A 14173-nucleotide genomic window follows, 5' to 3' on the forward strand; every position below is an offset into this window, starting at 1 on the left:
GGCTGCAGTGCTGTGCTGCGAAGTTGGCTCACTGCAGCCTTTGCCTCCTGGGTTCAAGACAGTCTTGTGCCTCAGCCTCCTGAATTACTGGGATTACAGGCTCACTCCACCATGCCCAACTATTTTTTTGTGTGTTTCTGGTACAGATGGGATTACACCATATTGCCCAGGCTGGTCTCAAACTCCTGTCCTCAAATAATTCACCTGCCTTGGCCTCCCAGAGTGCTGGGATTACAGGCGTGAGCCTCTGCAGCCTGGCCAGAAAATATATAAATTTTGAAGTTATACCCATGTTAATTATTTATAAGGTTTATATAAGTGTTGGTGATTTATACATCAGCTTTATATATGTTTTGGTGATTTAATGCACAAAAGGAAAAGAAAATGAATTTTTGGTGGGGGGTACATAAGGGAATGAGATGGTTATATTTATAAAAAGAGCAATAGGAGATCCTTGTGGTGGTACTGCTCTGCATTTTTCGCTAGTGGTAGATACACAAACTTACATATGTGATAGGATCGCTTTGATCTAAGTAAAAAATGAGTGCAAGTAAAATTGGGGAAGTATAAGCTAAGACTGATTTATATCAAAGTCAATACCTTGTTTGGAATGTTGTAGTATATTTTTGTAAGATGTTAACATTGGGGGAAACCAGAATACATGAGATCTCTATTATTTCTTACAACTGTATGTGAATGTATAAATATTTCAAAGTAAAAGTTCACTAAAAATAAACTTGGGAAGAATGCCACTCAAAAGATTCAAATATTGAAAGTAAGCTCTGTAAAGAGGATGGAAGGTATTGAGAGGATTATGATGTGGAGGACCAGCAAATTGTTTCTGGTGGCTGGTTTTAAAAGTGTAAGGAGAACTGTATAGTTTTATGGCCAAAGAATGCCAGTATATCTGAAATGTATGGTTTTTTTTTGTTTTTTTTTGTTTTTTTTTTTGAGACGGAGTCTTGCTCTGTTGCCCAGGCTGGAGTGGAGTGGCCGGATCTCAGCTCACTGCAAGCTCCACCTCCCGGGTTCACGCCATTCTCCTGCCTCAGCCTCCGGAGTAGCTGGGACTACAGGCGCCCGCCACCTCGCCCGGCTAGTTTTTTTTGTATTTTTTAGTAGAGACGGGGTTTCACCGTGTTAGCCAGGATGGTCTCGATCTCCTGACCTCGTGATCCGCCCGTCTCGGCCTCCCAAAGTGCTGGGATTACAGGCTTGAGCCACTGCGCCCGGCCCAGTGTATGGTATTTTGATGCTACAGACTGAGGATCTGGCCTGGAGGAAACATGGCTTTAGGTTCTGGGGACCTAGATATTTCAGAGATAACTGTTGAGGTAGCTCAGTTATTGACATTATTTTTAATATACTTTTTAAAAAGTGATCTTTTAAAAACATTCTAGAGTGGGTATAGAAATCTTGGTTGAGCATCATTTTTCTTTGGAATTCTAAAAGCATTTTTCTTTTGTCATTTTGGTTTCTTTTGTCATCTTATAAAAGTCAGTCCCTTCGCATTCTTTGTATCAAGTGATTTTTTTTTTTCCTCTTGAGATTTTTTTTTTTTTTTTTTTTGAGATGGAGTCTCGCTGTATCGCCCAGGCTGGAGTGCAGTGGCGCAGTCTTGGCTCACTGCAACCTCTGCCATCCAGGCTCAAGCGATTCTCCTGTTCTCAGCCTCCCGAGTATCTGGGACTATAGGCGTGTGTCACCACACCCAGCTAATTTTTTGTATTTTTAATAGAGATGGGGTTTCACTGTCTTAGCCAGGATGTTCTCGATCTCCTGACCTCCTGATCTGCCTGCCTCAGCCTCCCAAAGTGCTGGGATTATAGGCATGAGCCGCCGTGCCTGGCCTGAGATTTTTTTTTTCTTTTTTTTTAAAGACGGAGTCTTGCTCTTGTTGCCCAGGCTGGAGTGGAGTGCAATGGTGTGATCTTGGCTTACTGCAGCCTTCACCTCCCGGGTTTAAGAGATTCTCCTGCCTGAGACTTGTGAGTAGCTGGGATTACAGGCACCTGCTATCACACCCCGCTAATTTTTGTATTTATCTATTTTTTCTTTTTCAGACAGAGTCTCACTCTTCCCCAAACTGGAGTGCAGTGGCACGATCTCAGCTCTCTGCAACCTCCCCATCCAGGGTTCAAGTGATTCTCCTGCCTCAGCCTCCAGAGTAGCTGGGATTATAGGCACGCACCACCACGCCCAGCTAATTTTTGTGTTTTTAGTAGAGACGGGGTTTCCCCATGTTGGCCAAGCTGGTCTCGAACTCCAGACCTCAGGTGATCCACCTGCCTCAGCCTCCCAAAGTGCTGGGATTGCAGGTGTGGTCCACCACACCTGGCCTAATTTTTGTATTTTTAGTAGAGGTGTGGTTTCACCATGTTGGCCAGGCTGTTCTCGAACTCCTGACCCCAGGTGATCCGCCGGCCTCGGCTTCCCAAAGTGTTGGGATTACAGGTGTGAACCACCGCACCTGTCCTTGCTTGAGATTTTTAAGATCATTTCGGCCGGGCGCGGTGGCTCAAGCCTCTAATCCCAGCACTTTGGGAGGCCGAGACGGGCGGATCACGAGGTCAGGAGATCGAGACCATCCTGGCTAATACGGTGAAACCCTGTCTCTACTTAAAAATACAAAAAACTAGCCGGACACGAGGCGGGCGCCTGTAGTCCCAGCTACTCGGGAGGCTGAGGCAGGAGAATGGCGTAAACCCGGGAGGCGGAGCTTGCAGTGAGCTGAGATCTGGCCACTGCACTCCAGCCTGGGTGGCAGAGCAAGACTCCGTCTCAAACAAAACAAAACAAAACAAAAAGATCATTTCTTCATCCCCACTCTTGAAATTTCAAGATGATATGCTTTAGTGTAGGTCTAATTTTAAACAGAAAATCTTTTTTTTTTTTTTTTGGCAGAGGGTTTCACTCCCTTTGCCCAGACTGGTGTGCAGTGGTGTGATCTCTGCTGACTGCAGCCTCTGCCTCCTGGGCTCAAGCGATTCCCCTGCCTTAGCCTCTCAAGTAGCTGGGACTACAGGCACAAACCAACAGGCCCGGCTAATTTTCGTGTATGTGTATATATTTTTTGTAGAGACAGGGTTTCTCCATGCTGCCCAGGCTAGTCTTGAACTCCTGGGCTCTAGTGATCTACCCACCTCAGTCTTTCAAAGTGTTGGGATTATAGGCATGAGCCACCATGCCCAGTCAGGTCTATTTTTTTTTTTTTTTTGAGATGGAGTCTCGCTCTGTCACCTAGACTGGAGTGCAGTGGCGTGATCTCGGCTCACTGCAACCTCCACCTCCTGGGTTCACGCCATTCTCCTGCCTCAGCCTACCGAGGAGCTGGGACTACAGGCGCCCACCACCATGCCCGGCTAATTTTTTTTTTTTTTTTGTATTTTTAGTAGAGACGGGGTTTCATTGTGTTAGCCAGGATGGTTTTGATCTCCTGATCTCGTGATCCGCCTGCCTCAGCCTCCCAAAATGCTGGGATTACAGGTGTGAGCCACCACGCCCAGCTCAGTCAGGTCTATTTTTATTCATTGTGCTGAGTATTCATGTCCTTCATTTTGGGGAAACTAATGTTTCTCTTATTTCCACTTTCTGGTATCTGTTTTCATCTGATGTTGGACCTACATGATTGCTCATCTGACTACTGGGTGTTGGGTGTTTAAAAAAAGTTATCTTCTGATACTTTCATTATTTCCATCATTGTTTCGGTTGCTTTTTGAAGGCTTTCTTAATATCTGGTGATTTTTGGTTGACGGTTCATATTAATATCAGTAAATTGGTATGATTTTCTTTTTTGGTCTAATCTGCTCATCCAGGGCTGTTTTGTTTAATATGAGGTATGACTGCACACTCTATTTTTAGCTTTTTTTTTTGAGACAGAGTTTTGCTCTTGTTTGCCCAGGCTGGAGTGCAATGGTGGCGTGATCTCAGCTCACTGTAATCTCTGCCTCCTGGGTTCAAGCGATTCTCCTACCTCAGCCTCCTGAGTAGCTGGGATTACAGGCACCTGCCACCACGCCCAGCTAATTTTTTGTGTATTTTTAGTAGAGACGGGGTTTCATTGTGTTAGCCAGGATGGTTTTGATCTCCTGATCTCGTGATCCGCCTGCCTCAGCCTCCCAAAATGCTGGGATTACAGGTGTGAGCCACCACGCCCAGCTCAGTCAGGTCTATTTTTATTCATTGTGCTGAGTATTCATGTCCTTCATTTTGGGGAAACTAATGTTTCTCTTATTTCCACTTTCTGGTATCTGTTTTCATCTGATGTTGGACCTACATGATTGCTCATCTGACTACTGGGTGTTGGGTGTTTAAAAAAAGTTATCTTCTGATACTTTCATTATTTCCATCATTGTTTCGGTTGCTTTTTGAAGGCTTTCTTAATATCTGGTGATTTTTGGTTGACGGTTCATATTAATATCAGTAAATTGGTATGATTTTCTTTTTTGGTCTAATCTGCTCATCCAGGGCTGTTTTGTTTAATATGAGGTATGACTGCACACTCTATTTTTAGCTTTTTTTTTTGAGACAGAGTTTTGCTCTTGTTTGCCCAGGCTGGAGTGCAATGGTGGCGTGATCTCAGCTCACTGTAATCTCTGCCTCCTGGGTTCAAGCGATTCTCCTACCTCAGCCTCCTGAGTAGCTGGGATTACAGGCACCTGCCACCACGCCCAGCTAATTTTTTGTGTATTTTTAGTAGAGACGGGGTTTCACCATATTGGTCAGGCTGGTCTCAAACTCCTGACCTCAGGCAATCCACCTGCCTTGGCCTCCCAAACTTCTGGGATTACAAGCGTGAGCCACGGCGCTCAGCCGATTGCACACTCTTGGTAAGTGAAAACGTCCTATGGACTTGGACACCTAGGCAGAAAATAGGGATGCTGGCTCTTTTTCTCCAAAATTGCTAAAAAAAAAAAAAAAAAAAAAAAAAAAGGAGTACTTTTTCTCTGAGACGTAGAATTTTAGTGTATCTCATTCATTGGTGAAATTACCTTTTCTTTTCCTCCCCCAGCTCTATTTTAGAGGTTCAAAATAATACTAGGATGTGTTCATCTTCTGTTCAGCCCCAGTACCCAAAACATGAGCCCTCTCTTGTGAAATCTTATTTTGTTTAGAAAGTAATTCTCGGGCTTTTAGTTGGAAGCAATCTTTATGTAGTTTTATATTCTGAGATAAAGGAATTGGATTGACTTTCTAGCTGTATTCTATAGTTGGTTTTCCAAATACCTATTTTGATTGCCATCCAGTAGTCCATTCCCACTCCTTCTAACTGCCATCTCAAAACTTTCTAGAACCCTGGGGGTATCAATGGCTTTTGCTTCCCTTTTAACCTTTGTATCAGTTCTAGGTTGCTGTTTTCTCTACTCTTGTTTATTATCAATACAATCCCATTTATTTTCTGCTTTCCAGAAAGTCGTAAACGTCTTTGATCTTCTAATAGTAATACGTGTTTTCAGTATTGATGTGGATTTATTGCTTTTATTCTTTGCACTGTGTATTATTAATGCAAATAAGCATGCAAACTTAAGTCATCTTCAACTCCTCATCTCTTAATAATGGTCTTTTCCTTAGAAATTACAAAAACAAATTTAACAGTTTGGTGTTTATTGTCTTAGACTTTGATCATGTACTTGCAAATGTGAAAAGCAATGTATATAGTTTAAAATACATCATCAATGTTTTTAAAAATATATATTCACAGTGTTTTACAAGTTGTCTTTTTTTAGTAAAAACATCTTGGGCAGCCTTCTGTTTACTAGATTGTTAGCTCCATCAGGGCATAGTTGTTGTTAAATTTATTGCTGTCTGTCCCTGTCTAGAACAGTGCCTGGCTCAGAGGGAGCACTCATAATTATCAACTGACTAAATGAATATGGATCTATGTTATTGGGAGTTTTGAAAGGGAGGAATTGTCTTTTTCCTAGACGTAGGAAGTTAGCATGAACTGAAGGGTAAAATAGGCCAGAGGATGACCAATGAAGGTAACACCAAGGAGAATCTACTTCCTGCTGTTGGGAGTTTTAGACTAGTTTACATATTAGAAGATCTAGGATCTAAAAGCTTAGACTTTTAATGTAAACCAACAACTGTTTTAAGTTTTGTTTTTGAGATGGAGTGTTGCTCTGTCACCCAGGCTGGAGTACAGTGGCACGATCTCAGCTCACTGCAGCCTCTGCTTCTGGGGTTCAAGTGATTCTCCTGTCTCAGCCTGTCTCAGCCTCCTAAGTAGCTAGGATTACAGGTGCACGCCACCATACCTGGGTAATTTTTGCATTTTTAGTAGAGACAGGGGTCTCGCCATGTTGGCCAGGCTTGTCTCGAACTTCTGGCCTCAGGTGATCTGCCCACTTTGGCTTCCCAAAATGTTAGGATTACAGGTGTGAGCCACTGCACTTGGCCTAGCTGTTTTAAGTTCTATAGAGGGGTAGACAATTTGTCTTTTTTTTTTTTGAGACAGAGTCTCGCTCTGTCGCCCATACTGGAGTCCAGTGGCGTGATCTTGACTCACTGCAACCTCTGGCTCCCAGGTTCATGCAATTCTCCTGCCTCAGCCTTCCGAGTATCTGGGACTACAGGTGCGTGCCATCACGCCTGGCTAATTTTTGTATTTTCAGTAGAGACAGGGTTTCACCATGTTGGCCAGGCTGGTCTTGAACTCCTGACCTCGTGATCCACCCTCCTCAGCCTCCCAAAGTGCTGGGATTACAGGTGTGAGCCATGGTACCCGGCCTGAGGAGTAGACATTTTAACATTTGCTGCATAATAGCGTGAATTTGACGTGAAAATTGGGCCATGTAGAATGGGGATGAGGACAGAGTAGAGGGATTAGCTAGGAAACTATGTTATTATCATTGTGAGGTAAAAAGATTTGAAATAGGGAAGACCATTGACTCTGAAAATGAGAAGACCTTGATTCTATCTATCTGTCCGTCTGTCTATTTATTTATTTTTTGAGACAGAGTTTCACTCTTATTGCCCAGGCTCGTGTGCAATGGTGCGATCTGGGCTCACTGCAACCTTCCTGCCTCCCAGGTTCAAATGATTCTCCTGCCTCAGCCTCCCGAGTAGCTGGGATTATAGGAATCTACAACCACACCCAGATAATTGGTTCTGTTTATAATTATGAAATCATAGGCAAATACTTTCGTATCTCTGGGCCTTTGTTTTCATCAGTAAAATGAGTCATTGCAATGTAATTGATGATTAAGACTATTCCAACTCTAAAAGAGTCTTTAATGTAATCCTTTCTTTATTCAACTTTGTGTTTTTCTTTAGTCTTAAATTTACTGGGCCAAAATAATACTAACCTGATTTTCTTTTACAGTTTGGCTGTTAAACTAGTAATTGAGCATAAAAGCTTGATATTACTTACTGCTTGCAACACTGTTTTATGACATTTAATTTAAAAGTGATAGAAAGTTTTTTATATAAATTACCAATTTCTTCCTTCAGGAATCAGTGTCTGTCCCTGAAGGGTCATTAAATCAGCTATGTTCTTCAGAAGAACCAGAACAAGAAGAACTTAATTTTTTGTTTGATGAAGAGATTGAACAAATAGGACGAAAAAACACATTTACTGATTGGTCTGATAATGATTCAGATTATGAAATTGATGACCAAGACTTAAACAAGATTTTGATTGTAACTCAGACACCACCTTATGTGAAAAAACATCCCGGAGGAGATCGAACAGGCAACCACATGTCTCGGGCAAAAATCACATCTGAACTTGCTAAAGTTATCAATGATGGCTTATATTATTATGAACAGGATCTATGGATGGAAGAAGATGAAAACAAACATACAGCCATAAAGGTAATTGTTTCTGGCCAACATCTTTCTACTGATGCTTTGTTTTGATTGTATGTTGCTGTTTATATTTTCTTAAACTTGAGCCTCTATTTTATGAAATGTTGAATATAAATACATTGTATTTAACTTAAAATTCCTGGAAATATACCTGATAATTACTACCTGAGGAATAATTTTATTTTATGAAAGTAACAGCATGATGAATACTGTAATTACAAAAGAAAATTAGCACTCACTGACTTAAAACCCTTGCTTTTTTTTTTTTTTTTTTTTTTTTAGGTGAAAATACTAAGAACACCCTTTCTCATATGAAAGAATAAAAACAACTTACTGTGGGGACAGGCTTGATTTATATTCTCATTACCTCATTACTTACCTGGCTATCACCACAGCTGTATGAGCCAGTGGCTTTAGAGAGCACTCTTCTTCACCTTTTCTGTTTTCCCCACTTAGTCTATGGTGAATGATCTAAGATAGTGGAAATGGTTGTGGACAAACTATAAAAGGACTAAACTGGATGATTGTCTCTCTTGGTCTAGTCATTACTGTGGTGCTAGGGTTACTTTTTACAACCTTGTTCTAATTTGTTTTATCTTCTTGCATTTCACCCCAGATCCTGGTCCCTATCCTAGTTATTAAGGTAAAATAGAGAACCAGAATAGTTTACTAGGTATCTGCATTCCTTCCATATAAATTATAATGGCACAGATATGGGGATAAAAAGGGATCTTTGTCTGCCATTAAGTTTATCAGAAAAGTCCCAATAGTTAAATATTTGTTTTCAGGATAGGGTATAATAAGGGAAACATTATATGCCAAATAGGAAACTGATCTTGGTTGGAAACAGTTAAAGTTGTAGGAAGAAAAGCTAGCCAACTAGTGGCTGGGTAGAGGGGACTGCCTGTTAATGGGGCTTCATATCATCAGCAAGAAGTGTGCTAGCCTTCAGCTCCTCATTCTTTTCTTACTGGAATCCCCAGTACTGCTTTTAGCCTTCTGTAACCGCTGCCTTCTTGGAGAACCTGCCCCAGGCTGTAATAGCTTGTTATGTGACTTAGAGCCTGAGTAGTTCTCTGACTGTCCTACTGCTATGGGAAAGGAAGTGTGTTTTTATAATGCTTCTCAGTTGAAAGTCTTTCCTAGTGTAAGTATTGCTATTTTATTTGTAATACTTAGTTTCTGTAATACCTACCTTAAATCCTTTTAGAACAGAGATTCTAGTACATTCTACTAATAATCAGTTGAAATTATTCTTCCCCCATTCTCTATCCCTTTACCCAGCTTTGTTTTTCACCATAGCATATATCATTATCTATAATTCTATATATTTTACTTACTTTTATTCTCTTGGAGAAAAACCATGGATGTAATACCAATGACAATAGGATTTTTTGTCTATCTTGTTCATTACTATTGTATCTCTAGTGCTAGAATAGTTTCTGGCACAAATAAATATTCAATTCATGTTTGTTAAAGTGGGTAAATAAATTATGGAGTAAACATTATGCACTAACCAAAGGAACCCAACCATTGTGTGTAATATTGGTTCTGTGGGAAAATGTTTCCAGTCTTTCAGGTAGTAACAAATTTGTAAGCCAACTTGAGAAACATGCCATTTGTAGGTGATTATTTCCTTAAATTATAGACAACAATAATTAAAAGCCATGTATTGAGTTCTTGAGGCATGTGCTGATCTTATTCATTAAATATTAATGGAAAGTAATCTTGGCTATATAACTTTAACCATTATAATTGCAAATATATCTTACTTTGACTTGATTCTTACATTCCTGTCATTTAACTCATGGTTCTGATTCTGTGGTCTACATGTAGTTCCTCATTAGACTTATACTTTTCCTGTGGGTCTGCTTAAAGGGAGAGAAATCAGTCATTTAACATATGCTCATTGAATGAGAAGATAACAAATAGGGTTTCTACATACCTAGAACCTACAGGTAATTGGGGGAACAGACATAAAAATAAACCCACAAGAAGTACTTAGTCACAAATTATAATAAATATTCTAAAAGAAAAAAACAGGATGCTGTTTCTTTGAGTAGTCAGGGAAGGCTCTGAGAAAGTCAGTAATAGTGAAATCTGAAGTGGAAGTAGGACATATAACCAAGCAAAGAGTAAGGAAACGGTATTCCAGGAAGAGGGAACAGTAAATGTCCAGGATATGTGGCAGGAAAGAATTTGGCGTATTTGAGGAAATGGAAAAAAGGTCAATTTGCCTACGGTATTATATTAAAGGTTAATTATAGATGAATAGGCAGGAGTCATATCATTTTGCGCCATGTTAAATAATGTGGAATTTATCTAAAGTTCATATGCAGTACTTTAGGTTTTGCAAAGGCAGTGTAACATCTAATTTTTATTTTTAATAGATCACTCTGGTTGTTTTGGCACAGAATGGATTGTACAGGGACAAAAATGGGCAGAAGAAATCCAGTTAAGAGGCTATCCATATAGAAGATGAATTGGTAGGCTAAGACAAACAGTGGCAGAGGAAATATAGAAGTGAGAAGACCCATTTCATCTGAGCCTTGAGGAACGATTATATAGCAGTTGTGTAGGAAAGTGTGTTGTTGTGAAAGTCAAAAGCTGGCCTTAAGAGAATAATCAGGTGTGTCAGCAACTTTACAGGTTGAATTAGATAGAAATGAAAAGTATGCCAAATTGATAGGGCAGTTTAGTACTCATTTTCGACCTCTGCAATAAGAGTTTTGGTGGATCCAGAAGCTATGTTGAACTGGACCAAAGAGTGAGTAAAGGCTTTATTCTGTTTTTGGCATATATTTACTGCTGAAGACTACTAAAATGAATAGGCTTATAGGTAAGAAAGTATCTGCTTAAAATATTTGAAGATATGCTAGGTACGTTATTATCAGGATAAAACTATACAGAAGTGAAGTACTGAAACTTACTTTTACCCTTAGGACCCTTTGTAGAAGCTACCCAAAACGGGTAAAAACCATAAACTCAGGGACCAGCCAAAATTGTGGATTCCCATAGGATTCCTTTTCCCATTTAATTGGTACCCAAAAGTGCACCAAGATCTGACAGATCACCACTGAAGAACTTACTCATGTAACCAAATACCACCTGTTCCCCAAAAATCTATGGGTAAAAAAGGTACCCCAAAGAATACACTTACAGTGAAAGAACTAAACTTGCTTCCTACCTACTCCCCTAAGGGACTGAGTATAAAGAATATTTTTCTGACTGGCGCAGTGACTCACACCTGTAATCTCAGCACTTTGGGAGGCCGATGTGGGTGGATCACAAGGTCAAGAGATCGAGATCACCCTGGCCAACATGGTGAAACCCCACCTCTACTAAAAATACAAAAAGTAGCTGGGCATGGTGGTGCATGCCTGTAATCCCAGCTACTCGGGAGGCTGAAGACAGGAGAATCACTTGAACCGGGAGGCAGAGGTTGCAGTGAGCGGAGATCACGTCAATGCATTCCAGCCTGGTGACAGAACAAGACTCTGTCTCAAAAAAAAAAAAAAAAAAAAGAGAATGTTTTCTGGTTGTGCTGAGCAGAATAGGGAGGAAAAAATTGGGCTAGAAGTTGTATTCATGCAACCCAAGTTCATACTCTGTGGGTGACTAAAGGAAGCACTAGTTGTAAATTTAATGTGATTGCGGTCTTTTTGTTTCCCAGACACCTAGCATATGAAAATAAAGTTTTTTTGTGTGTGTGAAAATATTCACCTTTATCCTAGACCTCCTTTATTCACATTATATTGCAAGGAAAGTTAGTAGCACATAAAGTGAATAATCTAACAAGAAAGTGAGATCTTGCATGTGAGAATGAGCAGAAAGTAACAAGCAGCAGAAACATGCCTTAAAATAGTTTTTTTTTTTTGAAATGGAGTCTCGCTCCATCGCCCAGGCTGGAGTGCAGTGACACCATCTTAGCTCACTGCAGCCTCCGCCTGCTAGGTTCAAGTGATTCTCTTGCCTCAGCCTCCCAAGTAGCTGAGATTACAGGCGTGTACCATCACATCCAGCTAAATTTTTATATTTTTTGTAGAGACAGGGTTTCACCATTTTGGCCAGGTTGGTGTCGAACTCCTGACCTCAAGTGATCTGCTTACCTTGGCTTCCCAAAGTGCTGGGATTACAGGTGTGAGCCACCATGCCTGGCCCCTTAAAATAATTTAGATAGTCAGATTTTTAAACAAAATATGCAGTAGCTAGGCTTACTATGTTTAAGGAAATAAAAATATGTGTAGAGAAGAAGAAATCCTAAAGAATAACCATAGAACTTCTGGAAGTAAAAACAATTATGATTAAAATTAAGAACTAAATCAATTGAAGGGATTAACAACAGATTAGACAGAAATGGAGAATTAGTCATTTGGAAGACTGTTCACAAGAATTTATTCAGAAATTTCCAGAGTAGCAAAGAAATAGAATATATGAAAAGAGGATACAGAATGATTTTCTACACAGTCTTTCCTATCGGTTGATAAGTTTTAAATCAAGTTTTGTAATTTAACATCTAGTAGATTTTATTATAAAGCTTTTTATTTTATTTTTTTTAACAAAAGGTAAGCAAGAAACTTGGAATATAGGATAATGGAGAAGGTCTAAAATACACATTTAGTCAGAGTTCCAGAGTGAAAGGGTAGAGAGAATGGGGCTAAGTTATTATTATAAGAGGCAATGAGGACCTCTGCAGAACTGAGGAGAGGTGTCAGAGTTTAGCCAGAAAAAAAAGACAGATTACTTTCTTTTTTTTTTTTTTTTTTTGAGACAGAGTCTCGCTCTGTTGCCTAGGCTGGAGTACAGTGGCGCGATCTCGGCTCACTGCAAGCTCTGCCTCCCAGGTTCCTGCCATTCTTCTGCCTCAGCCTCCCGTGTAGCTGGGACTACAGGTACCCACCACCACGCCTGGCTAATTTTTTGTATTTTTAGTAGAGACGGGGTTTCACCATGTTAGCCAGGATGGTCTCGATCTCCTGACCTCATGATCTGCCAGTCTCAGCCTCCCAAAGTGCTGGGATTACAGGCATGAGCCACCGCACCCAGCCCAAGACAGATTACTTTCAAGAAAAAAGAATCATTAGACAGCTGATAGCTAGTTTCCCAACAGTGACAGCCAATAGACAATGGAATGATAGCTTTAATTTGCAAGGGAAAATAACTATCAACTTATAATTGTACGCCTTGCATAAATATCTTTCAGTAAGAGTGTAGAATATGAGAAATTGCCACCAGCAGAGCCTCATGAAAGAAAGTCCCAAAGGGTAGAATAAAAGTGATTTTACATATCAGAATCACAGAAGGGACTGCAGAGCAAAGCAAGTAATAAATACATAAATAAACCTAAGTGAATATTAACTGTATAAAGCAATTATTATGTCTGATAGATTTACTATAACATTAACACAAACTGGGAGAGAGAGCAGCAAATGAATCTAGTACTTAAATGTAACTTCATATCTGGAAAAAGGGTACTGATTAAAGTTATTAAAGTTTGCAAATTGCATTTTGAAGGATATCCATTTAATTAACAAGGTGATCTAAGTTCATATGGAAATTTCAGGAATCCGTAGTAGTCAAAACACTCTTAAAAAATAACAAAATTATGGCTGGGTGCAGTGGCTCACGTCTGTAATCCTAGCCCTTCAGGAGGCCGAGGTGGGTGGATTACCTGAGGTCAGGAGTTGGAGACCAGCCTGACCAACATGGTGAAACCCTGTCTCTACAAAAATTACAAAATCAGCCGGGCATGGTGGTGCATGCCTATAATCCCAGCTACTTGGGAGGCTGAGACAGGAGAATTGCTTGAACCTGGGAGGTGGAGGTTGCAGTGAGCCGAAATTGCGCCATTGCACTCCATCCTGGGCAACAAGAGTGAAAATTCTGTCTCAAAACAAACAAAAACAAAACTGAAGGACTCATTTTATGATTTCAAAACTTACTACAAAGCTGCAGTAATCATTGAGATAGTGGTACTATCATAAGGATGAACATATAGATCAATGGAATAAAATTGAGAGCCCAGAAATAAACATGTCTATTTTCAACTAACTTTCCAACAAATGTGCCTAGACCATTCAGTATGGAAAGAATAGTTGTTTCAACAACTGGGACTCTGTCAACTTGATATCTACATACAGAAGAAGGAAGTTGGGTCCCTCCCTGTCTTACATCATGTATCAAAATTAACTTGAATTAAATTCATAAATTTAAGAGGAAAAAGGATAAAACTCTTAGGATAAGATGTGTAAAATCTTCATGACCTTGGATCTGACAGTGGTTTTTCACATGATACTAATAGTACAAGCGACAAATGATAAAAACAGGTAAGTTGGACACCATCAAAATTTTAAAATTTTGAATC

At 40.0% G+C, this 14173-nt stretch overlaps 1 protein-coding gene across 12 annotated transcripts in view; it reads left to right on the top strand.

Moving 5' to 3' along the window:
• Positions 1–14173, top strand: part of LARP1B (La ribonucleoprotein 1B) — a 158554-nt gene that overhangs the window by 52162 nt on the left and 92219 nt on the right. For 11 of the 12 annotated variants that reach the window (XM_033215237.1, XM_033215232.1, XM_033215238.1 and 8 more), the window contains one exon: positions 7453–7815. In XM_033215237.1, the coding sequence (XP_033071128.1) occupies positions 7453–7815 (363 nt within the window). Of the gene's footprint in view, positions 1–7452; positions 7816–8091; positions 9820–14173 lie in introns of those variants that run through there. The other variant, XM_033215244.1, reaches the window with a different exon arrangement.

This window comes from Trachypithecus francoisi, unplaced genomic scaffold (genome assembly GCF_009764315.1).
Source record: "Trachypithecus francoisi isolate TF-2019V2 unplaced genomic scaffold, Tfra_2.0 Lachesis_group1, whole genome shotgun sequence".
Lineage (NCBI taxonomy): Eukaryota > Metazoa > Chordata > Mammalia > Primates > Cercopithecidae > Trachypithecus > Trachypithecus francoisi.